Raw genomic sequence first — 26,593 nt, 5'->3', positions numbered from 1 at the left:
CGGCGGGCAGTGTTTTCCAGGCCTGTGATTCCGTCTCCACCTAGAGGGACCTGATCTGTGACCTTCACAAGGGACTCTCCGCCTCTCTGTTCCTCTGAAGCGTCTCAGGAAGGCCAGAGGGGCCGGAGCTGGCATTCCTCTCCCTTGGGGTCAGCAGGCGCAGAGAAACCCCACAGGCAGCTTGTCTGAGAGCTACCTTTCCTGAGGCAGCCTCGGAGATGTGCTGGTATTTCAGAAGCACCAGCGAATTCTCTGATCGCTGAGAACCTAGAGGTAAAGCTAACAAAGCGTGCTCCAGCCCGGGTCCCCATGAGCTTTCCACGCCTAGACCTGTGCAGGCTGAGCCTCCGCAGTGTGTGGTCCGAATTCAGGCTTTCCCGCCCAGCCCTGCTCCAATGGCTCAGTTCCCCACCTGCCTGCCCCTCCTTCCAGTTTCCGGGCTGAGCTGTGCTCTGTGGCCTCAGGTCTTTGGTTAATGGGAGAGAAGCTGTTGCTTTGGGGTTTGTTCAGCTTTTTTCTTTAAATTTAATAAATCTTTATTGTTCAGATTATTACAATTCCTCTTTTTTCCCCCCATAGCTCCCCTCCACCTGGTTCCCACCCCACCCTCTGCCCTTACCCCCCACCACTGTCCTCATGCATAGGTGTACGATTTTTGTCCAGTCTCTTCCCGCACCCTCCACTCCCCTTTCCCCTGAGAATTGTCAGTCCACTCCCTTTCTATGCCCCTGATTCTATTATATTCACCAGTTTATTCTGTTCACTAGATTTTTTATTCACTTGATTTTTAGATTCACTTGTTGATAGATATGTATTTGTTGTTCATAATTTTTCTCTTTACTTTTTTCTTCTTCTTCCTCTTCTTAAAGAATACCTTTCAGCATTTCATAAAATACTGGTTTGGTGGTGATGAACTCCTTTAGCTTTTTCTTATCTGTGAAGCTCTTTATCTGACCTTCAATTCTGAATGATAGCTTTGCTGGGTAGAGTAATCTTGGTTGTAGGTTCTTGCTATTCATCACTTGGAATATTTCTTGCCACTCCTGTCTGGCCTGCATAGTTTCTGTTGAGAAATCAGCTGACAATCGTATGGGTGCTCCCTTGTAGGTAATTAACTGTTTTTCTCTTGCTGCTTTTAATATTCTTTGTCTTTTGCTCTTGGCATTTTAATTATGATGTGTCTTGGTGTGGTCCTCTTTGGATTCCTTTTGTTTGGGGTTCTGTGCGCTTCCTGGACTTGTAAGTCTATTTCTTTTTTTTTTTTTTTTTTTTTTTTTAAAGGATGTCTCCTCTTTATTTATTTATTTATTTATTTATTTTTTAATATATTTTATTGATATTTTACAGAGAGGAAGGAAGAGGGATAGAAAGCCAGAAACATCGATCAGCTGCCTCCTGCACACCCCCCACTGGGGATGTGCCCGCAACCAAGGCACATGCCCTTGACCGGAATCGAACCCGGGACCCTCCAGTCCGCAGGCCAACGCTCTATCCACTGAGCCAAACCGGTTTTGGCCGTAAGTCTATTTCTTTCACCAGGTGGGGGAAGTTTTCGGTCATTATTTCTTCAAATAGGTTTTCAGTATCTTGCTCTCTCTCTTCTTCTGGCACCCCCATAATTCGGATGTTGGTACGCTTGAAGTTGTCCCAGAGGCTCCTTACACTATCTTCACATTTTTGGATTCTTTTTTCTTCTTGAATTTCCGGTTGAGTGTTTTTTGCTTCTTTGTATTTCAAATCTTTGACTTGGTTCTTGCGTTTCTCTATTCTGCTGTTAGGTCTCTGTATAATATTTTTTATTTCAGTCAGTGTACGTTTAATTTCTAGTTGGTTCTTTTTCATAAAAAAGATCCTCGAGGGTCTCGCTAAATTTATCGGCCTTTTCTAGGAAATTTTTGAAAAACCTTATAACCGTGGTTTTGAATTCCATATCCAGTAGTTTGCTTTCCTCAATTTCTTTCATTTGTGATCTGTTTCTTTGGCTAGGCATTTTCGCTGCTTCCCTGAGTTGGTGGAGTAGCTTTGTGTGCTAGGTGTTCTATAGGGCCTAGTGGCACAGCCTCCACAGTTACCTGAGGTGGACACCCTTGGTGCACCACTTTGTGGACTGTGTGCACAGCCTTGTTGTAGTTAAGTCTTGATTGTTGTTGGTATCACTGGGAGGAATTGACCTCCAGGCCAATTGGCTGTGAGGATCAGCTGTGTCTACGCTGGGAGAACTTCTGTGCTGGAGACACCCTTATGAGACAAGACTTGCAAAATTGCAAAAGCCTCTGTGCTCAGCTTGGCTGGGGCGGAGTCTCAGGGCGGAGCAGCCAGCCTTGGCTTCCCGTCAGCCCTGCCCTATGAGGCCCCTGGGTCTCAGTGACCCTCGGTATTCGCTGCAAGCACCTCTGAGAGAAAGCCGCCCTCGAGTTTCGCCTGCTGCAAGACCAGTTTCTCCCCTAATGGGTCTGGGTTCCCAGATTCCACCCAGAACTGGAGTTCAGCGCAGTCGGGAGCTTCTGTCTCCCTCCCGCTTGAGAAAGCTAGTGGCGCACTCAGCAGTCAGTCCTCTCGCTTGCGCTCATGCATGCACGCGCCTCCGTACCTCTGCCTTTCACAGCTCCCCTGAGTCTCCGTGTGCTTTTCTCTTTCCTGACAGTCCAGATTCCCCCCGTCTGAGTCTGGGTCCCCAGGGTCTTGCCCAGAACTGGGGTTCAGTGCAGTCAGGAGTATCCGTCTTTGTCCCTCTTGGGATAGCCAGCCAGGCACTCAGCCACCAGTCCTCTCCGCACGCACGTCTCCCTACCTCGGCCTTCTGCAGCTCCTCTGAGTCTCCATGTGCTTTTCTCTTTCCTTCTAGTTGTAGAATTTCCACTCAGCCAGCCTTCCTGTGGTTCTGGATGATGTTTGTTTTGTCTTTTAGTTGTAGTTTTGCAATTGTTGTGCGAGGCAGCAGTTTAGGTGTTGACCTATGCCGCCATCTTGGTTTCTCCTGCTCAGCTTTTTTCTTGCCACGTGGATGAGTGTGTCACTTACAAGCTCCTGGTGTGCTGGGTATGAAAGGGTTAGCTTTTTCTTCCTAAATACATTTTTATTGATGTCAGAGAGGAAGGGTGAGGGAGAGAGAGAGAGAGAGAAACATCAGTGATGAAAGGGAATCATTAATTGTCTACTTCCTGCCCACCCACTACTGGGGACCAAGCCCACAATCTGGGCCTGTGCCCTGACCAGGAATTGAACTGTGACCTCCTTGTTCATAGATGGGTGCTCAATGACTGAGCCACACTGGCTAGGAAAAATTCTTTAATATTGACAAGTATCTAAATATATACAGATTAATCCTAAAACAAAATCATGACATGAATTTAACATTGAGATAGAATTCATAGGCCATAAAAACATACCCTTTAATGTGTACAATGCACGATTTTAGTGTGTTCACAAGCTGTGCAGCCATCCCTGCCATCTGATTCCAGGGCATTTGATCACCCCTCCAACCCCAAAGAGTCTGAGCACAGTTAGCAGGCAGCTTCGTCCTCCCTCTCCGCCCAGCCCCTGGAAAGTGCTCACTGCTCTGGCTCTGTTAACTCTTTTAGACGCTTCGTTTAAATGGAGTAATAGCTCAGAGGTTGAGCGTCCACCTATGAACCAGGAGGTCAGAGTTCGATTCCTGGTGAGGGCACATGACCAGGTTTCGGGCTTGATCCCCAGACTGGGGCGTGCTAGAGGTAGCTGATCAGTGATTCTCTCTCATCATTGATGTTTTTACCTCTCTCTCTCCCTCTTCCTTCCTCTCTCTGAAATAAATAAAAATATGTTCACAAATAAAACAAATGGAGTTCTACGTTGTCTGTTGTGACTATCTCCCTTCACGCGATATAGTTCTTTCAGAGTTGGACTGTGTAGCACATGTCCGAACTTTATTCATTTTCAAAGCTGTTGCTGAGAGGAGACACCCCAGGCAGGGGGATGTGGGTGCACAGCTTGCCGTTGTGGTACCATGAACCCTTCTGCCTGCCCTATGGGGCCTCCCCATTGGGCACCTGATGCCACGCCTTCAGTTTAGGACTGTCACCCTGAAGGGGACAGGGCGATGGGTCTGGCAGCCACTGGAAGACAGAAGCCAGTGGCGGTTCCTGGGGACGCCCCAGGCACGCTGCATGGATTTCCGGCAGAGGGGACGGACCCGGAGTCCATCTACAAGGAGGTTAGTGATGCGTCACCCCCAGGAAAGAATGGCACCAAATATACAGTTGGCTACAGGGACACAGAAGTTTTATTAAAGGGAAATTCAGTTATTTTATACAGAAAAAGTGGAAGCAAAGGAGGAAGGAAAGCCTCATAGGGAGGCGGGTCGTGGAGAAGGAGGGCGTGGCCAGGACGAGGCAGGGCCCTGGTGGCTGAGGAGCCAGGTGTCAGCAGCCCTCAGCCATCACTCAGACACACGCCCTGGCTGTGCAGGGTCGTCCACCCATCTCAGCCGCCCGGGAGGGGCAGAGAATGACCCACGCACCAGCCAGGGGGCCAGTCTCGGCTGTCAGCTGGCACCTGCCTCCAGGCACCTCCAGTGAACAGGACACACGGCTATTGAGGGAGGAGGACAGAGATGGCCGGGGACACTGAGCGCACAAGGGGAGCCGAGGATGAATGAGGGGAAGGAGGAGGTTGCGGTGCTGCAGGGAGGACATGGTTCAGGGGATCCCCAAACACTGAGACTGAAGGTCTGGGTTCAGAGCCTCAGATCTTGCACTGGCAGCAAACGGGGGCACAGCAGCTGGACTGGCAGCAGCAGGGTTTGCAGCAGCTGGACTGGCAGCAGCAGGGTTTGCAGCAGCTGGATTGGCAGCAGCAGGGTTTGCAGCCGCTGGACTGGCAGCAGCAGGGTTTGCAGCAGCAGACAGGCACACAGCAGCTGGATCCACAGCCACCTTTGCACCCTCCACAGCTGGAGCCACAGCCCCCACAGCTGGAGCCACAGCCCCCTTTACTGCAGCCCCCACAGGAGCCACAGCCCCCTTTACTGCAGCTGGAGCAGGAACAGGCTGGAACACAGCAGCACACGGGCTTACAGCAGCAGACGGGCACACAGCAGCTGGAGCCACAGCCCCCCTTGCACCCTCCACAGCTGGAGCCACATCCCCCCTTGCAGCCCCCACAGGAGCCACAGCCCCCCTTGCTGCCCCCACAGCTCGAGCCACAGCCCCCCTTGCAGCCCCCACAGCTCGAGCCACAGCCCCCCTTGCAGCCCCCACAGCTCGAGCCACAGCCCCCCTTGCAGCCCCCACAGCTCGAGCCACAGCCCCCTTTACTGCAGCTGGAGCAGGAACAGGCTGGCACACAGCAGCACACGGGCTTACAGCAGCAGACGGGCACACAGCAGCTGGAGCCACAGCCCCCGGAGCAGCCACAGCAGCTCATGGTTCTGGTGGTTGAGGGTGGAGCAGGTAGAGGAGCAGGTGGAGAGGGAGGTGGTCAGGTGTGGAGCCTCCTGGGCCGGGGGCCTTTATATACTTGCCGGGGTCAGGAGTCACGGGAGATGCTGGGCACGGTCACTTCCTTGTGTCTGGACTGTTGCCTGGGGTCATGTTTATGTTTGTTGTCCTTTCCCCCATGAGTCTCCCCCCCTCCCCGCTCTTCCTTCCTCTCTGAAATCAATAAAAAATATATTTTTTGAAAAACTGAGGTGGGAGGCCTGTCTTCCTCACGATTCAACACACATTTCATCTGCGCTTTCTGCCAGGACGTAACGTTCCTCCCTTTTCCAACACCACGTCTGACCTGGACGTCGGTCTGCGCTTCTACCGCATTCACTGGGTAATTCAGGCCTTTCTGGTCACGCACCTCACAATCCCTCCACCGGATTTCAAACCCACCTCCACCCTTTAGGTTCTTCCTATCACAGCAAACCGCTTCCCAGTGTCAAAATTGTACAATTTTCTTGTCCCTACTCAACAAATTACCACTAATGCGGTGATAAAAACAACGAAACAGATCCCCCCAGACCTGGAGCCCGGACGTGCCCCCGAGTCTTCCTGGCTGAGCCCAGGCCACCAACAGGCCGTCCCATGGATACCGGCCCCGGGAGCTGGGAGGGAGGAGCCACCCAGGCCCTTCACCTCTGGGGGCTGCGGCACGGCTGTAAGGTTCAAAGCCAACCTCTTGAAACCCCTCTCTGTCCACCTTCCCCTCTGTGTGTGGTCCCACTCCCTCTGCCTCCCTTTCATCAGGAAGCCTGTGGCCACTTTAGGGCCCAATCATCAGGCGGTCTCTCTGTCTCACGTTCTTCGCCTTCATCAACGGCACACGTTCCCACAACAGATGGAAGGGAGCCTGGCACGATGTGGTCACAACAGGTCACATGTGTTGGCCCAGAAAGCAGGTGACCACCTGCCAGGGACCCTGAGGGAGGAAGGCCTGAGGTCAGCCTGCATGAGGAAGAGGCCAAATTTAGAAAACTAAGAAAATTGTCAGTGGACCCAGGAAATGGGAACTCACAGGGGAAAGGACAACAAACACAAACATGACCCCGAGGAAATGGTCCAGACACAAGGAAGTGACCATGTGCCCAGCATCTCCCCTGACCCCTGGCCCCGGCGGTATATAAAGGCCCCCAGCCCAGGAGGCTCCACACCTGACCACCTCCCTCTCCACCTGCACCTCTACCTGCTCCACCCTCAACCACCAGAACCATGACCTGCTGTGGCTGTTCCGGGGGCTGTGGCTCCAGCTGTGGGGGCTGTGGCTCCAGCTGCTGTGTGCCCGTCTGCTGCTGTAAGCCCGTGTGCTGCTGTGTGCCAGCCTGTTCCTGCTCCAGCTGCAGTAAAGGGGGCTGTGGCTCCAGCTGTGGGGGCTGCAAGGGGGGCTGTGGCTCCAGCTGTGGGGGCTGCAAGGGGGGCTGTGGCTCGAGCTGTGGGGGCTGCAAGGGGGGCTGTGGCTCCAGCTGTGGGGGCTGCAAGGGGGGCTGTGGCTCCAGCTGCTGTGTGCCTGTCTGCTGCTGCAAACCCTGCTGCTGCCAGTCCAGCTGCTGCAAACCCTGCTGCTGCCAGTCCAGCTGCTGCAAACCCTGCTGCTGCCAGTCCAGCTGCTGCAAACCCTGCTGCTGCCAGTCCAGCTGCTGCAAACCCTGCTGCTGCCAGTCCAGCTGCTGCACACCCTGCTGCTGCCAGTCCAGCTGCTGCAAACCCTGCTGCTGCCAGTCCAGCTGCTGTGCCCCCGTTTGCTGCCAGTGCAAGATCTGAGGCTCTGAACCCAGCCTTCGGTCTCAGAGTTTGGGGATCCCCTTAACCAGGTCCTCCCTGCAGCACCGCAATCTCCTCCTTCCCCTCATTCATGCTCGACTCCCCCTCTGCGCTCAGTGTCCCCGGCCACCTCTGTCCTCCTCCCTCAAGAGCAGTTTTTCCTGGTCACTGGAGGTGCCTGGAGGCAGGTGCCAGCTGACAGCCGAGACTGGCCCCCTGGCTGGTGCGTGGGTCATTCTCTGCCCCTCCCGGGCGGCTGAGATGTGTGGACGACCCTGCACAGCCAGGGCGTGTGTCTGAGTGATGGCTGAGGGCTGCTGACACCTGGCTCCTCAGCCACCAGGGCCCTGCCTCGTCCTGGCCACGCCCTCCTTCTCCACGACCCGCCTCCCTATGAGGCTTTCCTTCCTCCTTTGCTTCCACTCCTTCTGTAAAAAATAACTGAATTTCCCTTTAATAAAACTTCTGTGTCCCTGTAGCCAACTGTATACTTGGTGCCATTCTTTCCTGGGGGTGACACATCATAACCTCCTCGTAGATGGACTCCGGGTCCGTCCCCTCTGCCGGGGATCCATGCAGCGTGCCTGGGGCGTCCCCAGGAATCACCACCGGCTTCTGTCTTCCAGTGGCTGCCAGACCCATCACCCTGTCCCCTTCCAGGGCGAGAGTCCTCAACCAGAGGCGTGGGCATTGGGTGCCCAACGGGGAGGCCCCATAGGGCAGGCAGAAGGGTTCGTGGTACCACAATGGCAAGCTGTGCACCCACATCCCCCTGCCTGGGGTGTCTCCTCTCAGCAACAGCTCTGAAAAGGAATAAAGTTCTGACACCTGCTGGACTGACTGCTGAGTGCGCCACTAGCTTTCTCAAGCGGGAGGGAGACAGAAGCTCCCGACTGCGCTGAACTCCAGTCCAACTCTGAAAGAACTATATGACGTGAAGGTAGATAGATAGTCACAACAGACAACGTAGAACTCCATTTGTTTTATTTGTTAACATCTTTTTATTTCAGTGAGCGGAAGGAAGAGGGAGAGTGAGAGGTAAAAACATCAGTGATGAGGGAGAATCACTGATTGGCTGCCTCCAGCATTCCCCACACTGGGGATCGAGCCTGAACCTGGGCATGTGCCCTGACCAGTAATCGAACTCTGACCTCCTGGTTCATAGGTGGACGCTCAACCTCTGAGCCACGCCGGCCGGGCTATTACTCCATTTAAACGAAGCGTCTAAAAGAGTGAACAGAGCCAGAGCAGTGAGCACTTTCCAGGGGTCGGGCGGAGAGGGAGGACGAAGCTGCCTGCTAAGTGTGCTCAGTCTCTTTGGGGTTGGAGGGGTGATCAAATGCCCTGGAATCAGACGGCATGGATGGCTGCACAGCTTGTGAACACACTAAAATCGTGCATTGTACACATTAAAGGGTATGTTTTTATGGCCTATGAATTCTATCTCAATGTTAAATTCATGTCATGATTTTGTTTTAGGATTAATCTGTATATATTTAGATACTTGTCAATATTAAAGAATTTTTCCTGGCCAGTGTGGCTCAGTCATTGAGCACCCATCTATGAACAAGGAGGTCACAGTTCAATTCCTGGTCAGGGCACAGGCCCAGGTTGTGGGCTTGGTCCCCAGTAGTGGGTGGGCAGGAGGTAGCCAATTAATGATTCCCTCTCATCACTGATGTTTCTGTCTCTCTGTTTCCCTCGCCCTTCCTCTCTGACATCAATAAAAACATATTTAGAAAGAAAAAGCTAACCCTTTCATACCCAGCACACCAGGAGCTTGAAGTGACATTCTCATCCACGCGGCAAGAAAAAAGCTGAGCAGGAGAAACCAAGATGGCGGCATAGGTCAACACCTAAACTGCTGCCTCGCACAACAATTGCAAAACTACAACTAAAAGACAAAACAAACATCATCCAGAACCACAGGAAGGCTGGCTGAGTGGAAATTCTACAACTAGAAGGAAAGAGAAAAGCACATGGAGACTCAGAGGAGCTGCAGAAGGCCGAGGTAGGGAGACGTGCGTGCGGAGAGGACTGGCGGCTGAGTGCCTGGCTGGCTATCCCAAGAGGGACAAAGACGGATACTCCTGACTGCACTGAACCCCAGGTCTGGTCGAGACCCTGGGGACCCAGACTTAGACGGGGGGAATCTGGACTGTCAGGAAAGAGAAAAGCACACGGAGACTCAGGGGAGCTGTGAAAGGCAGAGGTACGGAGGCGCGTGCATGCATGAGCGCAAGCGAGAGGACTGACTGCTGAGTGCGCCACTAGCTTTCTCAAGCGGGAGGGAGACAGAAGCTCCCGACTGCGCTGAACTCCAGTTCCGGGCGGAATCTGGGAACCCAGACCCATTAGGGGAGAAACTGGACTGTCTGGCAGTGGGTGAAACTCGAGGGCGGCTTTCTCTCAGAGGTGCCTGCAACGAATACCAAGGGTCACTGAGACCCAGGGGCCTCACAGGGCAGGGCTGATGGGAAGCCAAGGCTGGCTGCTCCACCCTGAGACTCCGCCCCAGCCAAGCTGAGCACAGAGGCTTTTGCAATTTTGCAAGTCTTGTCTCATAAGGGTGTCTCCAGCACAGAAGTTCTCCCAGCGTAGACACAGCTGATCCTCACAGCCAATTGGCCTGGAGGTCAATTCCTCCCAGTGATACCAACAACAATCAAGACTTAACTACAACAAGGTTGAGCACACAGTCCACAAAGGGGTGCACCAAGAGTGTCAACCTCAGGTAACTGGGGAGGCTAGGCTGAGCCACTGGGCCCTATGGGACACCTAGTACACAAAGCTTCCCGACCAACTCAGGGAAGCAGTGAAAATGCGGTGACAAAGAAACAGATCACAAATGAAAGAAATGGAGGAAAGCAAACAACTGGTATAGAGTTCAAAACCACGGTAATAAGGTTTTTCAAGAATTTCCTAGAAAAGGCCGATAAATTTAGTGAGACCCTTGAGGATATGAAAAAGGACCAACTAGAAATTAAGCATACACTGACTGAAATAAAAAATATTATACAGAGACCTAACAGCAGAATAGAGGAATGAAAGAACCAAGTCAAAGATTTGAAATACAAAGAAGCAAAAAATACTCAACCGGAAAAGCAAGAAGAAAAAAGAATCCAAAAATGTGAAGATAGTGTAAGGAGCCTCTGGGACAACTTCAAGCGTACCAACATCCGAATTATGGGGGTGCCAGAAGAAGAGAGAGAGCAAGATACTAAAAACCTATTTGAAGAAATAATGACTGAAAACTTCCCCCACCTGGTGAAAGAAATAGACTTACAAGTCCAGGAAGCACACAGAACCCCAAACAAAAGGAATCCAAAGAGGACCACACCAAGACACATCATAATTAAAATGCCAAGAGCAAAAGACAAAGAATATTAAAAGCAGCAAGAGAAAAACAGTTAATTACCTACAAGGGAGCACCCATACGATTGTCAGCTGATTTCTCAACAGAAACTATGCAGGCCAGATGGGAGTGGCAAGAAATATTCCAAGTGATGAATAGCAAGAACCTACAACCAAGATTACTCTACCCAGCAAAGCTATCATTCAGAATTGAAGGTCAGATAAAGAGCTTCACAGATAAGAAAAAGCTAAAGGAGTTCATCACCACCAAACCAGTATTTTATGACATGCTGAAAGGTATTCTTTAAGAAGAGGAAGAAGAAGAAAAAAGTAAAGAGAAAAATTATGAACAACAAATACATATCTATCAACAAGTGAATCTAAAAATCAAGTGAATAAAAAATCTAGTGAACAGAATAAACTGGTGAATATAATAGAATCAGGGGCATAGAAAGGGAGTGGACTGACAATTCTCAGGGGAAAGGGGAGTGGAGGGTGCGGGAAGAGACTGGACAAAAATCGTACACCTATGCATGAGGACAGTGGTGGGGGGTAAGGGCAGAGGGTGGGGTGGGAACCAGGTGGAGGGGAGCTATGGGGGGGAAAAAGAGGAATTGTAATAATCTGAACAATAAAGATTTATTAAATTTAAAGAAAAAAGCTGAACAAACCCCGAAGCAACAGCTTCTCTCCCATTAACCAAAGACCTGAGGCCACAGAGCACAGCTCAGCCCGGAAACTGGAAGGAGGGGCAGGCAGGTGGGGAACTGAGCCATTGGAGCAGGGCTGGGCGGGAAAGCCTGAATTCGGACCACACACTGCGGAGGCTCAGCCTGCACAGGTCTAGGCGTGGAAAGCTCATGGGGACCCGGGCTGGAGCACGCTTTGTTAGCTTTACCTCTAGGTTCTCAGCGATCAGAGAATTCGCTGGTGCTTCTGAAATACCAGCACATCTCCGAGGCTGCCTCAGGAAAGGTAGCTCTCAGACAAGCTGCCTGCGGGGTTTCTCTTCGCCTGCTGACCCCAAGGGAGAGGAATGCCAGCTCCGGCCCCTCTGGCCTTCCTGAGACGCTTCAGAGGAACAGAGAGGCGGAGAGTCCCTTGTGAAGGTCACAGATCAGGTCCCTCTAGGTGGAGACGGAATCACAGGCCTGGAAAACACTGCCCGCCGCCCCCACCTCCTGTGCGGTGCCTTTTCCCAGGCCATCGTGTCCAGCTTTCAACAAAAAATGACCAGGCAGACCACAGGCACGAGCGGACCTTGGAGACACCGAGCAATCATCAGCAGGGGCCCTAGCCGTTTTGGCTGAGTGGATAGAGCAGTGGCCCGCGGGCTGAAAGGTCTCGGGTTTAATTCCGGTTGGGTGCACACAGCTCGGTGGCAGGCTAGATCCCCATGTGGGAGGCAACCAGTCGATGTGTCCCTCTCACACCGATGTTTCTCTCTGTCTCCCCACCTCCCCCACCCCCCTGCCCCACCCTCGTCCGCTCTCTCTGAAAATCAATGCGAAAATGTCCCTGGGTGAGGAATAACAACAACAAAGAATCAGAAGTGGACAGGCAGGGCTGTGGGCATGGTCATCCAGGTGCTCAGGGCTCTGCCTGCAAGAACAGGCGTGGGCCGTGCCTGAGAGATGGACAACCTGAGACAGAATCAGAGAAATGCCGGAGCTCAGAAAAACAGCAACAGGGAAGACTGCCCCTGGTGGCTCCCAGCGATGGGACATGCTGAGGGGACAGGGGGAGGCCTGGGATGAGGGGAGAGAACCTTCCACTGTTAGAAATGAGAGCACACAGGGCACATGGGCACGCTGCTGGGACAGCGTCATCAGGAGGATCAAACTTGGTCCCCTTTTCTGTGGCTCCTCACGCGAGGAAGGGTGTCAGCTAAGTGGCAGGTCATCACTTCACAGTATGTGTAAGGCAAGTCCTTACCCTTTGGCCTGAAGCTTCTATGGTGCTGGATCGAATTACAACCCAATAAAACTGGGGGGAGGGAGGCCTGGCAGGCGTGGCTCAGTGGTTGAGTGTTGACCTATTAACCAGGAGGTTATGGTTTGACCTGGCCAGGGCACATGCCCGGATTTCGGGCTCGATCCCCAGTGTGGGGCGTGCAGGAGGCAGCCGATCAATGATTCTCTCTCATCATTGGTGTTTTTATTTCTCTCTCTCCCTCTTCCTTCCTCTCTCTGAAATAAATTAAAAATATGTTAACAAATAAAACAAATAGAGTTCTACGTTGTCTGTTGTGACTATCTCCCTTCACGTCATATAGTTCTTTCAGAGTTGGACTGTGTAGCAGGTGTCAGAACTTTATTCCTTTCCAGAGCTGTTGCTGAGAGGAGACACCCCAGGCAGGGGTATGTGGGTGCACAGCTTGCCGTTGTGGTACCACGAACCCTTCTGCCTGCCCTATGGGGCCTCCCCATTGAGCACCAGATGCCCACGCCTTCGGTTTAGGACTGTCACCCTGAAGGGGACAGGGCGATGGGTCTGGCAGCCACTGGAAGACAGAAGCCGGTGGCGGTTCCTGGGGACGCCCCAGGCACCCTGCATGGATCCCCGGCAGAGGGGACGGACCCGGAGTCCATCTACGAGGAGGTTAGTGATGCGTCACCCCCAGGAAAGAATGGCACCAAGTATACAGTTGGCTACAGGGACACAGAAGTTTTATTAAAGGGAAATTCAGTTATTTTTTACAGAAGGAGTGGAAGCAAAGGAGGAAGGAAAGCCTCATAGGGAGGCGGGTCGTGGAGAAGGAGGGCGTGGCCAGGACGAGGCAGGGCCCTGGTGGCTGAGGAGCCAGGTGTCAGCAGCCCTCAGCCATCACTCAGACACACGCCCTGGCTGTGCAGGGTCGTCCACGCATCTCAGCCTCCCGGGAGGGGCAGCGAATGACCCACGCACCAGCCAGGGGGCCAGTCTCGGCTGTCAGCTGGCACCTGCCTCCAGGCACCTCCAGTGACCAGGACACACTGCTCTTGAGGGAGGAGGACAGAGGTGGCCACTGAGCCACGAGCATGAATGAGGGGAGCCGAGCATGAATGAGGGGAAGGAGGAAGTTGCGGTGCTTTAGGGAGGACCTGGTTCAGGGGATCCCCAAACACTGAGACTGAAGGTCTGGGTTCAGAGCCTCAGATCTTGCACTGGCAGCAAACGGGGGCACAGCAGCTGGACTGGCAGCAGACGGGGGCACAGCAGCTGGACTGGCAGCAGCAGGGTTTGCAGCAGCTGGACTGGCAGCAGCAGGGTTTGCAGCAGCTGGACTGGCAGCAGCAGGGTTTGCAGCAGCTGGACTGGCAGCAGCAGGGTTTGCAGCAGCTGGACTGGCAGCAGCAGGGTTTGCAGCAGCTGGACTGGCAGCAGCAGGGTTTGCAGCAGCTGGACTGGCAGCAGCAGGGTTTGCAGCAGCAGACAGGCACACAGCAGCTGGAGCCACATCCCCCCTTGCACCCCCCACAGGAGCCACAGCCCCCCTTGCAGCCCCCACAGCTCGAACCACAGCCCCCTTTGCACCCTCCACAGCTGGAGCCACAGCCCCCCTTGCAGCCCCCACAGCTGGAGCCACAGCCTCCTTTACTGCAGCTGGAGCAGGAACAGGCTGGCACACAGCAGCACACGGGCTTACAGCAGCAGACGGGCACACAGCAGCTGGAGCCACAGCCCCCACAGCTGGAGCCACAGCCCCCGGAGCAGCCACAGCAGGTCATGGTTCTGGTGGTTGAGGGTGGAGCAGGTAGAGGAGGAGGTGGAGAGGGAGGTGGTCAGGTGTGGAGCCTCCTGGGCTGGGGGCCTTTATATACCGCCGGGGTCAGGGGTCAGGTGAGATGCTGGGCACGGTCACTTCCTTGTGTCTGGGCTATTTCCTCGGGGTCATGTTTGTGTTTGTTGTGAGTTCCCATTTCCTGGGTCCACAGACAATTTTCTTTAGTTTCTAAATTTGGCATCTTCCTTGGGTGCTTCTCTCTGTAAAGACAGACTGAGCTCCTTTGGGCCCCTGAGCCCTGTGCTGGGCTCCCCTGTCTTTGCTCTTTGGTTCGAATCCCCGTCACCCGCAAGAGAGTTTTATTCTCGACTTGAAAATGCACTGGTAATTAATTCTGGAAATAAATGTATCAGGCATGAGATGAGATGGTTTGTACTTCCACCCTCAAAGCTACCAGGACCATCTTGTTAAATTTGTGAAACAACCTTTTGAGGCCCTTGGCTTCCAGTGGCCTTAGCTGCCAGCCCCTCCCTCTGGTCAGCGTCTTCCTGAGACGGGTGCACGCTGCTCTCTCAGACCTGGGCTCACAGTGCCTCCTGGGCACTCGCTGGTTCTCCGTCTGTCTTTGTAAAAACCCCACAAGTCACGGAGAGAATTGAAAGTTCTTTCCTTCAAAGCCATGAAAATAGTTTGAATGGATCGGACACTATTTGAGGAGCCATAGTCTCTCATGCACTTTTATTCTCTGGAAAATAAATTTTACTTTTTTTTTTTTTTTAGATAAAATGTACACCCAGTGAAATGCACATATTTGAAATACACAGTCCCACAAGGTTTGCTACATGTGAACTGATGTGGCCACCAACCCCATTTTTCCTCTGAGTTTTTGTCTTTTTGTTATTGATTTGCTGGAGTTCTTCATAAATTATGATTCCATAAAGGGTTTTGCTCTCTATATAATTATATATTATATATAACATATGACATACTATTATGTTAGTACTAGAGGCCCGGTGCATGAAATTCATGAACGAGCAGGGTCCCTAAGCCTGTCTAGCGATCAGGGCCGATCGATCAGGTTCCCTATCTCCCTGCCTCCCCCTTCCCTTGCTCCCTCAGCTGCCGCTGGTGGACCACCATGTTCCATGCTGCCCCCTGGTGGTCAGTGCACATCATAGAGAGCGGTCAAATTCCCGTTCTCCCAGTTGAACTCCCGAGGGGACACTTTGCATGTTAGCCTTTTACATATATAGATATTATATGTAATTATGTAAATTACATAAATGTTACGTACAATTTTCTCCTAGTATTTGGTTTGCCTCATTGTTATTTAATAGCATTTTAAAAAATCCTCACCCGAGCATGTGTTCATTGATTTTAGAGAGAGTAAAGGGGGGGGGGGGGAGAGAGAGAGAGAGATGGGTTGCCTCCCGTATGTGTCCTGATCGGGGATCAAACTTGCAAGCTTTTGGTGCAGGGGACCATGCCCCAACCACCTGGCCAGGGTTTCATAGCATCTGTAAATAGGAAAGCACTCTTTACGTGTTCCTGACGTCCAGCCTCACATTTTTAACTCTGACTGACGGGGTGCTTCCTCCAGGAGCCTTAGCGATTTGGGTTTGCATTGGCTTGGATGCTGTGACGAGTCTCCAGCTCCTGTGGTGGTGGGTGTGGCAGCCCGTCTGTCTCTGTGCACGGCTCCGTGCGCGTGTGGGGTGGGCCTCACTTTCCCAGTAGTCATCCTGCTGAGCAGCAGCGAGCCAGAGCCGGGCCTGCGCAGAGGAGCACGAGGTGGGACGGGGTACACTGCGCCCTCAGCAGGTGCGCTGTCTGAGGGGGAAGTGGTTTAGGGTGCTCAGCTCCTCTGAATATTTCCAGGGTGTGGTGGCCCTTTCCGCCCGAGGATTTTGCGCCTGTGCTGGGTGTCCCGGCCCTGCCCTGGCAGAACCCAGCACACCTGGGCTGGGTGCCCCGAGGGACCCCGGGAGGAGCAGTTCTCCCTGTGTCTGGGTTCTGAAGAAAGTTCAGAGCAGCTGGGAGCCACCCCTGAAACATGGGTGATTGAGGGACCGGCCAGGACAGCACAGGCTCTGGGCTTCCTTTTGGGCCACCTGCTCCCAGGGGTTCCACTTTTGAAACATATTGGGGATCAAGTGCCGTCAACAGTGCTTTCTACTCCTGTTGCTCTTTCATGCCCTCCGTGAGCATCTGCTCTTTATAATCACGGCAACGTCCTCCGAGGCATGTTCTGTTCTTGGGGGTAATTGCCGATCCCCTGCCTGCACTGTGGCCCATCCTTGTGAAACCTCACACTTAGTGTGGGTACTTTTGTGTTTTTGTTGTCGTTTTTAAAATAAATTTTTATTGATTTCAAAGAGGAAGGGGAAGGGAGATAGAAACATCAATGATGAGAATCATTGATCGACTGCCTCTTGCACGCCCCCTGCTGGGGAATCAAGCCTGCAACCTGGTTCATAGCTCAACCACTGAGCCATACCAGCTGGGCAGAGTGGGTACGTTTTAAGTCGAGTTTGCATCGTCTTTTGCTGATCAAAGAGCTTCTAAGTAGTTACCAGTTAGGCTGAGAGTTCTGTAGCCCCTGTTTCCTATGCATCGAAGGCTATGAGTTTTCCTCTAAGAACACCTTTGGTTGCATTTTGTAAGTTTGATAGTAATGATTCATTGTCATTGCACAGACCGATTATTTCATTAGGGGTCACAAAATAGTGAGATTCCAGTCCTGTGATTTCTCCCTTTATTTATAAGCTTGAGTACTTCGACTCATTCCTTGGTTATTATAAGATAGAGTTTCTATGTAAAAAATAGGATAAATGCATGAGTCTTTCCTGTATTTACGCATATTCAAAATAATGAGTTGATTTCCAGGATCCTCCAAAAGCAACTGACGAGGTTTGCGTTTTGTGTATTTTTTCCCCAGATTTACAAGGTATGACTCACGAAGAAAATTTGTGTCTACTTAGGTTGTATAGTGTGATGTTTTGATATATATACACACTGAGAAATGATCACAGCAATCAAGTTGATCAATGTACCTATCACTTCACACAGTTACCCTTCTTTGTGAGAAACAAGGTTTATTCTCTTAGCAAAACCTACATATTCAGTACAATCTTGTTAGCTGTAGTCACCAGTTAACAATAGATCCTAGAAGTTATTCTTCATACAACTGAAACTTTCTACCCATTCTTCCCTCCCTCCAACCCCTGGCAACCACCATTCTATTCTTTGTTACTACGGCTTATTTTATGTCATGTCTTCCAGGTCTACCTATGCTGTTGCAAATGGCAGGATTTTCTTCTTTTTATTTTATTTTATTTTATTTTATTTTATTTTATATATTTTTTAAATGTATTTTTATTGATTTCAGAGAAGGGAGAGGGAGTCAGAGATAAATGATGAGAGAGAATCATAGATTGAGCCTGCAACTTGGACATATGCCCTGACCAGGAATTGAACCGTGACTTCCTGGTTCATAGATTAGTGCTCAACCACTGAGCCACACTAACTGGGCACTTTTAAAGGTTGTCTAATACTAGAGGTCCATTGCACGAAGAGATTCGTGCAATAGGCCTTCCTTCCCTTGGCTTCCAGCACCGGTTTTCCTCCCGCACCTGGGACCCAGGCCTTCACTCCGGCTGGAGTCTGTGGCCTTTGCTGCAGACTCCGGCCAGAGTCTGCCATCTTCGTCTTTGCTGCAGACTCTGGCCAGAGTCTGCCACCTTCGTCTTCGCTGCAGACTCTGGAGTCTGCAGTCTTGTCTTCGCTGGGGCACGCTGCTCCTGTAGATCTCTTCATCCCCCACCCTCCCTCTCATAGCAGGTGTCCTGCTCCGCCTGGCCACTCCACGCCTGGAGCAGCTTGGTGGCCGCCATCTTTGGCCTTCTAATTTGCATACTCACTGTGATTGGCTGTGGGCATAGCAGAGGTACGGTCAATTTACATGTTTGTCTATTATTAGGTAAGATTCTATTGTGTAGATACCACATTTTCTTTATCCGTTTATCTGTTGACACACATTTAGACTGTTTCCACATCTTGGCTATTGTGAATAATGCTGCAGTGAACACTGAAGTGCATTTACCTCTTCCGGACATTAATCTTATTTCCTTTGGGCTTATACCCAGGAGCAGATCGCTGGGTTATATGGTAGTTCTAGTGTGATTTTCTTGAGGAACCGCCATACTGTTTTCCAAAGTGGCTGCACCCATTTACAACCCCCCGGCATGCACAGGGCCCCCTTTCTCCACGTCCTCACCAGCACTTGTTGGTGGAGTATGAAGAGCCATCCGACAGGGGTGAAGTGGCATCGCGCTGTGGTGTGATCTCCATCTCGCTGATGATTAGTGACACTGAGCATCTTCTCATGGACCAGTTGGCTGTTCATATGTCATCTTTGGAAAACTGTCTATTCAGGACGTCTGCCCATTTTTAAATCGAGTTAATGGGTTTGTTATTTTGCTATTGAGTTGTGTGAGTTCCTTGATGTTTTGGGTATTCATTCGCTCCTCGTTGGCGATGTGGTTTGCAGACATCGTCTCGATTCCCCAGGTGCTTTCACTCGGTTGCTTCCTGTGCTGTGCGGACGGACAGTTGGTAGTTTACGTGGTCCTGCTCACTTGTGTTTGCTGTTGGTGCCAGAGCCAGACAGTTATGGCCAAGACCAAAGTCAAGGGCTTTCTCTCCATCTCCCAAGAATGCTGTGGGCAGCCGTGCATTTGAAGAACTAGTGTCCAGGGCCGTCCCTCTGAGTTGGGCCCTTGGTCCCTCTGCTGTGACGGGTGGTCTCTGCGTCCTCCTGTCTGTCCAGATAACAGGACGCTCCCGGTTCATCCCGCCTGTTTCCAGTCCTTCCCTGAGGACCATTTTCCATCAGATACAGAAACAGTGTTCCTCAAGAGGTCTCGGGGCTAGGAGCGCCCACAGCCACCGGGCTGGGCATTTCTCTAGATCTTTAGATAACGTACATCACAACTTCATGTTGGTGCTTTTTAGAAAATATTTTTATGATTTCAGAGAGGAAGGGAGAGGGAGAGAGAGATAGAAACATCCATGATGAGAATCACTGATGGGCTGCCTGCTGCTCACCCCACACTGGGGATTGAGCCCATGCCCTGACTGGGAATCAAACTGTGACCTCCTGGTTCATAGGTCGATGCTCAACCCCTGAGCTGCACCGGCCGGGCTCCTTTTGATGCTGTTGAATCAAATGCAGAACCCCGGGGTCTTCCCTGACCTCAGGGGCCCCCCACCGGGAGCCCCGGTTCCTGGCACCAGCGTCGTCTTTCACCTGCTTCTCCACAGGCTGCCCCCTCCCCCTGCGTCTCCAAACACCAGACTCATCACTGAAAACAGCTCCGATGTCCCCTGGTGTCTGTCTGTGCTCACGGCACATCCCACAAGGAATGCGTGTTTTCAAAGGACGTGAAGCGATTCATCTCTATTCCTACTGCCCTTTAAGGAGTTTGAATGGATGTTGTCGGGGGTCTCAGGTAGCAGGGAGCCCTCAGGGTGTGTTCCCTGATCCTGCGTCTGGGTTTCTTGTTCTTGATGGTTCCCCACGTGTGACCCAGGCTGGGTCAGACAGGAGGAGGGCTATGGGGAGAAGCCAGGCCCGACCCTCTTCCCTGGGCCGGTGAGCAGCTGAGTGTCCGTCCCAGGAGGCTGGGTGAGAGCAGTCCTCAGACGTGGACAGTGGTGCATCTGTCTTCGTTCTCGGCCCCGGCCACACAGATGAAGGCACGGACTGCCCCCCATGGCAGCTGCAGGAAAAGCTCGCCACTCACCTAAGAAGGTAGATGGCAGAGGCCTGGACCAGGGAAAGGGGGCCATCTGAACCCCAGGAGTTTTCAACAGCCTCAGTTGGCCTGGCCCAGGGACAGTCTGTCTCCACCAGATCGATGGCTGATGGGACGTGGGATGAGGGGGTCCTGAGAGAGGGGAGAGGGGCCCAGGAATGCAGCCTTCTCCTGGAGGTGAGGCCTCAGCACCTCCCACCAACGTCTCCGTCAACCCCCGAAGTCTGAATTATCACCGGAAAAGAATGGCGCCCACAGCCGCGGTGAGGAGGCTGCGCCAGAGAGTTCCAGGAGCGGGGCTGCAGCTCGTCAGCGATATCTTTATTGAGTCCAACAACGATTGAAGGTCAAGCAGAGCGTGTGACGTGCAAAGCAGCTCCGAGGATGTCTCTTCAACCCATGGGTCCCAGCGAAGTCCCCACAGTGGCATAGGCTCCGCGTCACTGCCCAGGCCTCAGGGGACCAGGAGACGGGCTCGAGTGTGACTCAGGAGCTGTGCCAGGATACTTGGACACTAGGGTGGCTTCTACTTAGGAACAAGTAGCCACATCAGGGTTCATTCTACGGGGGGCTGGGGGGGGGGCGCGTGGGGTGGTGGGAGGTGGGCCCTGAGTGAGATTTTGGTTAGCAATGGAAGACAGGTCACGGCTGGGAAAGCTGGATTAGCAGGGGTCACCTGAGGTGGGAGGTCAGAGCTTCAGATCTTGCACTGGCAGCAGACGGGGGCACAGCAGCTGGACTGGCAGCAGCAGGGTTTGCAGCAGCTGGACTGGCAGCAGCAGGGTTTGCAGCAGCAGACAGGCACACAGCAGCTGGAGCCACAGCCCCCCTTGCAGCCCCCACAGCTGGAGCCACAGCCCCCTTTACTGCAGCTGGAGCAGGAACAGGCTGGCACACAGCAGCACACAGGCTTACAGCAGCAGACGGGCACACAGCAGCTGGAGCCACAGCCCCCACAGCTGGAGCCACAGCCCCCACAGCTGGAGCCACAGCCCCCTTTACTGCAGCTGGAGCAGGAACAGGCTGGCACACAGCAGCACACGGGCTTACAGCAGCTGGAGCCACAGCCCCCACAGCTGGAGCCACAGCCCCCGGAGCAGCCACAGCAGGTCATGGTTCTGGTGGTTGAGGGTGGAGCAGGTAGAGGAGCAGGTGGAGAGGGAGGTGGTGAGGTGTGCAGCCTCCTGGGCCGGGGGCCTTTACATACCTGCCGGGGTCAGGGGTCGGTAGATGCTGGGCACATGGTCGCTTCCTGGTTCCTGTTTGTGCCATCTCCCTGGCACCTTCGGTGTTTTCTAATAACCACCTGGGTGCCTGCACTCTCTGCCATGGTCCCCTCGGTCAGCACTGCCCCGCGTCCGACACGTGGTCCCCTGGTCGTGGAGCAGCACTGAGATTCCCGCAGACTCGGCCTCGGGAGTTGCCTGGAGCCGGAGGCCCTGCTCGCTCCTGTGTGACGTCATCATTGCTGCCCCTTCTCTTCCTCTGGGGGCGCCTGGGCCTCTGCTCCATCGTCTGCAGGGAGCTCCTGGTAGCGCCACCTCTCACGAGGCTGCTCGGGGCTTCTGCCTCCTGGTTCGCAGGTGCCTCACCTGGGACTGCTTCCCTGAGATCTTGAGGGGTGACTGAGATGTGGGTGTCAGGCGTCACCCCCAGGACTGTGCTGTGGGCCCCCCACACAGGTGTGCTCCTGTCCTTACAAAGGTCTTGCTCAGGGCCCTGCAGGCCTGTCTACCTGGCCCATCCCCCAGGTGGCAGAGCTGACAGAATGAATTCAGGACGCTCGGAGAAACCTGGGCTTCAGAGAGACAGCAAGTGCTGTTTAAGTGTAAGTAGTTCCCAAGTGTTACCTGGTGTCAGTATGCCTGTGGTCAGGGGACAGACACATGCTGTTCTTCCTGTGGCCACATGGTGTCGCCCATGAGTCCTCCCAGGCACTGGACCGCAGGTGGGAAGGCCGCCAGGGGACCTGCTGGGTGACAGTGAGCACTTGGTCCCTTCTCCGTTTCGCTCAGCCTCTGTCTGCCACCCCTCAGCCATGCGAATTGGCTGGATCACCGCTCTGCGCGAGACAGGCGTGATTCCTCAGAGGCGTTCGCACACCAGTGGAAGGTGCTAGCCCGGCAGGGGAAACCAACAGCAGACAAAACAAAAACTCGGCCGTGAAGGAAAACTGAAAATGGGTTTTACAAACATCATAAACTCGGCTCCTGTGTAAACACCGGCGCAAAACACATGATCTGGTTCGGAGACTAGGAACCTATTTCCTCAACCTATAAATAACTCCGTAAAGCCGAAAGGGCCCGCGGGAAAAACATGCCTTAGAAAGAAGTCACCTTCACTAAAAGGAATGGAAGAGAGAAAGGGGTGCCCCTTCCCGCTGTGAGCTCACACAGATTTCAGAATACATGGTGACACGGGGGCCGTGTGTGTCCCGCCGAGCGGGAGCAGGTGAGGTTCTGACAGTCGAGGGACAGTCAGCCACGTTCCTGCGTGGGCGAAGCTGGGCGAGGCCACAGGCCCTCTTCCCATCCTGCTGCTTTAATGATGTGGATGGAAGCTCAGCGAAACCCACGGCGTCCCCGCAGAGATGGAGATGGAGCAGGAGGTGCCGCCGCACGTCACGGAAAGCTGGGGCGCCTGGTGATTGCACCGCCTTGCATTTCCGACTTTCCTTTTCTGCACAAGCACTTGTGTTGGGGTCGGAAACAATGGGTGTTAATCAATTTGAGAGGCTGCAGCCAATACAGGGGGGCGTTTGGTTGGGGAGGGGGTGGCAGCTGTAGAAACTGTCCTCTAAGGTCACCTGAGGGGAGCAGCGAAGGCAGGTGTTCAAATAATTACAGGGTCCCGTGCAGGGAAGTGGCAGCATTTAGGGATCTGACAAAGGAAACGTTGGCCTGGGCCAATGAGAGCCTGACATCCAGCAAACAAACAGGCACATCCAGGAAGTGTCCTGCACAGCAGGATGTGGGGACCCGGGACTGGGGGGGGGGGGTCCAGCAGGTATATAAAGGCCCCCGGCCCAGGAGGCTCCACACCTGACCACCTCCCTCTCTACCTGCTCCTCTACCTGCTCCACCCTCAACCACCAGAACCATGACCTGCTGTGGCTGCTCCGGGGGCTGTGGCTCCAGCTGTGGGGGCTGTGGCTCCAGCTGCTGTGTGCCCATCTGCTGCTGTAAGCCCGCGTGCTGCTGTGTGCCAGCCTGTTCCTGCTCCAGCTGCAGTAAAGGGGGCTGTGGCTCCTGTGGGGGCTGCAAGGGGGGCTGTGGCTCCAGCTGTGGGGGCTGCAAGGGGGGCTGTGGCTCCAGCTGTGGGGGCTGCAAGGGGGGCTGTGGCTCCAGCTGTGGGGGCTGCAAGGGGGGCTGTGGCTCCAGCTGTGGGGGCTGCAAAGGGGGCTGTGGCTCCAGCTGCTGTGTGCCCGTGTGCTGCTGTAAGCCCGTGTGCTGCTGTGTGCCAGCCTGTTCCTGCTCCAGCTGCAGTAAAGGGGGCTGTGGCTCCAGCTGCTGTGTGCCTGTCTGCTGCTGCAAACCCTGCTGCTGCCAGTCCAGCTGCTGCAAACCCTGCTGCTGCCAGTCCAGCTGCTGCAAACCCTGCTGCTGCCAGTCCAGCTGCTGTGCCCCCGTCTGCTGCCAGTCCAGCTGCTGTGCCCCCGTTTGCTGCCAGTGCAAGATCTGAGGCTCTGACCTCCTCCCTCAGGGGGCCATGGGGATGCAGGGCCCAGGCTCCCAGCCCTGTGTCTGTCCTCTTGACTTCATGCCTCCATGACTTCAGTCACTGACTTCGTCATCTCCCGCCCGAGCTTCTGAAATGTATCCGTGGGATGGAGAGAACCTGGAACCACCTTCTCCCCATTGGACTCCCGTGGTTCTTCACCCACCACTTCCGGACTGCCTTCCCACCCCCGACCTCACCTAACATGCACTCTGACCCAGAGAGGCCTCGAGGCAGCTCACTCCTGGGACCCAGAGCTGGCCCTGCTCAGGAGGGGGTGCCCTCAGGTTCCTCTGTGCCTCCAGACCCACCCTGGTCCTCCAGAGAAACAGCGTGGGAGCTCAGTTCCTCTCTCATGTCTGTGCTGTAAAACTCTCATCTCTGCTGGCCAGGCGGGGCTCAGTGGCTGAGCGTCGACCTATGAACCAGGAGGTCATGGTTCAATTCCCGGTCAAGGGCACATTCCCCGGGTTGCGGGCTCCATCCCCAATAGGGGGCATTCAGGAGGCAGCCGATCAATGATTCTCTCTCATCATCGATGTTTTTATCCCCCTCTCCCTTCTTCTCTGAAATAATATATATATATTAAAATCAATAAAAATATTTTTAAAAAGAACACAAACGTGCGTGATATAGATAAATCTATCAAAATGCTTCACCGCATCGACAGGGAAAAGGCGTCTCATTACTTGCTCGTCCCTAAAACGGTGCTGACTGAAGTCCCAGTGTTCGCTAAGTGCCAATAAAGAGCGTCCGTTCGGTGGATGATGCCTGGACGGGCCTCCACGCACGTCCCTGGGACCCGGTGAGAGGGCAGAATCCCTGCATGGGGAGGTCAGGTCCCTGGGCCAGAGCTCCAGGGACAGGGCTGCGGCTGAGTGGGGAGGGGTGTCCTCCCGTGGGCATCGGCGCTCCAAGCTCAAGATGCTTCTCCCCGTGGAGCCCCGCCCCTCATGGGCCCCCCTCCGGCCCCTGGAGCTCTTCTCCAGGCAACACCAGGGCCGGCCCTGCCCACGTCTCCCTCCTGGGCCGAGAAGTGCGGCTCCTGTGCTGAGCCCACACAGGTGGACATTGGTCGAAAGGCTCTAGACATTCTCTGGTGTCCACACTTTTTTTTTTCTATTTCATTATTTTTTTTATTTAATAAATCTTTATTGTTCAGATTATTACAATTGTTCCTCTTTTTCCCCCCCATAGCTCCCCTCCACCCGGTTCCCATCCCACCCTCTGCCCTTACCTCCCCCCCACTGTCCTCATCCATAGGTGTATGATTTTTGTCCAGTCTCTTCCCGCACCCCCACACCCCTTTCCCCCTGAGAATTGTCAGTCCACTCCCTTTCTATGCCCCTGATTCTATTATATTCACCAGTTTATTCTGTTCATCAGATTTTTAATTCCCTTGATTTTTAGATTCACTTGTTGATAGATATGTATTTGTTGTTCATAATTTTTTTTTTTTATAGTCAGATCTTTATTTAAGAATCTCATCTGCCAACTTAGCGTTTTCCACCAACACGGGGAGCAGAAACCTTCACAGGCTTCACAATCTTTTGCTTAGGTGCTGCCTTTGTGGGAGCCTTAGCAGCAGCCATTGCTGTCTTTTTAGATGCTTGCTTAGCCTTTTTTGCTTCCTTGGCAGCCCTGATAGCTTGTTCTCGCTGAGCTTTCCTAACTTCAGGCTTCTGGTTCCTCTTGGCCATTATATCAGCAAGAGATGCACCAGTGATGGCCCTCTGGAATTTGACTGCACGGCGGGTTCTTTTCTTTTGAATTTCTTCCGACTGTCCCTTTTTGTGCTTTCTTCTGTAGAGGACAGTCCAGTTTATCTGCCGAGGATTCCTCTTGGAAAGGAATGCCGACTCGCATTTTGCATTAAGAAACTGGAAAACCTTCCCGTCGGTCCTGGCATAGCGCCTCCCGTGTCCGGGGTAGATCTTGTACCCACTGAAACTGCACAGCTCGACCTTCATGGCTGCGGCCGCCGGAAAGCAGGAAAGATCTGTTGTTCATAATTTTTATCTTTACCTTTTTCTTCTTCTTCCTCTTCTTAAAGAATATCTTTCAGCATTTCATATAATACTGGTTTGGTGATGAACTCCTCTAGCTTTTTCTTATCTGTGAAGCTCTTTATCTGACCTTCAATTCTGAATGATAGCTTTGCTGGGTAGAGTAATCTTGGTTGTAGGTTCTTTCTATTCATCACTTTGAATATTTCTTGCCACTCCCGTCTGGCCTGCAAAGTTTCTGTTGAGAAGTCAGCTGACAGTCGTATGGGTGCTCCCTTGTAGGTAATTAACTGTTTTTCTCTTGCTGCTTTTAATATTCTCTCGTTGTCTTTTGCTCTTGGCATTTTAATTATGATGTGTCTTGGTGTGGTCCTCTTTGGATTCCTTTTGTTTGGGGTTCTGTGTGCTTCCTGGACTTGTAAGTCTATTTCTTTCACCAGTGGGGGAAGTTTTCAGTCATTATTTCTTCAAATAGGTTTTCAGTACCTTGCTCTCTCTATTCTTCTGGCTCCCCCATAATTCGGATGTTGGTACACTTGAAGTTGTCCCAGAGGCTCCTTACACTATCTTCAAATTTTTGGATTCTTTTTTCTTTTTGCTTTTCCAGTTGAGTGTTTTTTGCTTCTTTGTATTTCAAATCTTTGACTTGATTCTTGCGTTCCTCTAGTCTGCTGTTAGGTCTCTGTATAATATTTTTTATTTCAGTCAGTGTATGTTTAATTTCTAGTTGGTCCTTTTTCATATCCTCGAGGGTCTCGCCAAATTTATTGG

At 52.8% G+C, this 26,593-nt stretch overlaps 3 protein-coding genes across 10 annotated transcripts; 1 reads left to right on the top strand and 2 right to left on the bottom strand.

Annotated features, from left to right (window-relative positions):
* Positions 1-4,722: 4,722 nt before the first annotated feature.
* On the bottom strand, positions 4,723-21,213 carry LOC308234635 (uncharacterized protein; the record flags this gene model as incomplete). 6 transcript variants are annotated; one of them, XM_080642747.1, is made up of 3 exons in its annotated part: positions 4,723-5,407; positions 14,031-14,085; positions 14,224-14,287. In XM_080642747.1, 3 exons carry the CDS (start codon positions 14,285-14,287, stop codon positions 4,723-4,725), a joined length of 804 nt encoding a protein of 267 aa, XP_080498873.1. The 6 variants fall into 6 exon arrangements, with proteins under 6 accessions (XP_080498873.1, XP_080498877.1, XP_080498872.1 ...); XM_080642751.1 differs by lacking the exons at positions 14,031-14,085; positions 14,224-14,287 and having other exon boundaries at positions 4,723-5,190; positions 5,359-5,403; XM_080642746.1 differs by lacking the exon at positions 4,723-5,407 and adding an exon at positions 20,907-21,213 and having other exon boundaries at positions 13,712-14,265.
* Positions 6,675-23,780, top strand: LOC308234637 (uncharacterized protein; the record flags this gene model as incomplete). 3 transcript variants are annotated; one of them, XM_080642756.1, is made up of 2 exons in its annotated part: positions 6,675-7,180; positions 23,606-23,780. In XM_080642756.1, 2 exons carry the CDS (start codon positions 6,675-6,677, stop codon positions 23,778-23,780), a joined length of 681 nt encoding a protein of 226 aa, XP_080498882.1. The 3 variants fall into 3 exon arrangements, with proteins under 3 accessions (XP_080498882.1, XP_080498881.1, XP_080498880.1); XM_080642755.1 differs by having other exon boundaries at positions 6,675-7,210; positions 23,585-23,780; XM_080642754.1 differs by having other exon boundaries at positions 6,675-7,210; positions 23,513-23,780.
* A 1,491-nt stretch (positions 23,781-25,271) lies between these two features.
* LOC308257914 (large ribosomal subunit protein eL24) lies at positions 25,272-25,809 on the bottom strand. Its single transcript, XM_080688062.1, has one exon. It carries the CDS (start codon positions 25,784-25,786, stop codon positions 25,313-25,315), a length of 474 nt encoding a protein of 157 aa, XP_080544188.1. The 5' UTR covers positions 25,787-25,809; the 3' UTR covers positions 25,272-25,312.
* Positions 25,810-26,593: the final 784 nt, after the last annotated feature.

The sequence above is a fragment of the Plecotus auritus genome (genome assembly GCF_963455305.1).
Source record: "Plecotus auritus genome assembly, chromosome: 9".
NCBI lineage: Eukaryota > Metazoa > Chordata > Mammalia > Chiroptera > Vespertilionidae > Plecotus > Plecotus auritus.
Note: the sequence above shows the minus strand (reverse complement) of the source record. Positions and strands in the feature narration are given on the sequence as shown.

Coding starts and splice junctions, on each gene's coding strand:
- LOC308257914 (XM_080688062.1), bottom strand. CDS start 25,786: ATGAAGGTCGAGCTGTGCAGTTTCAGTGGGTACAAGATCTACCCCGGA.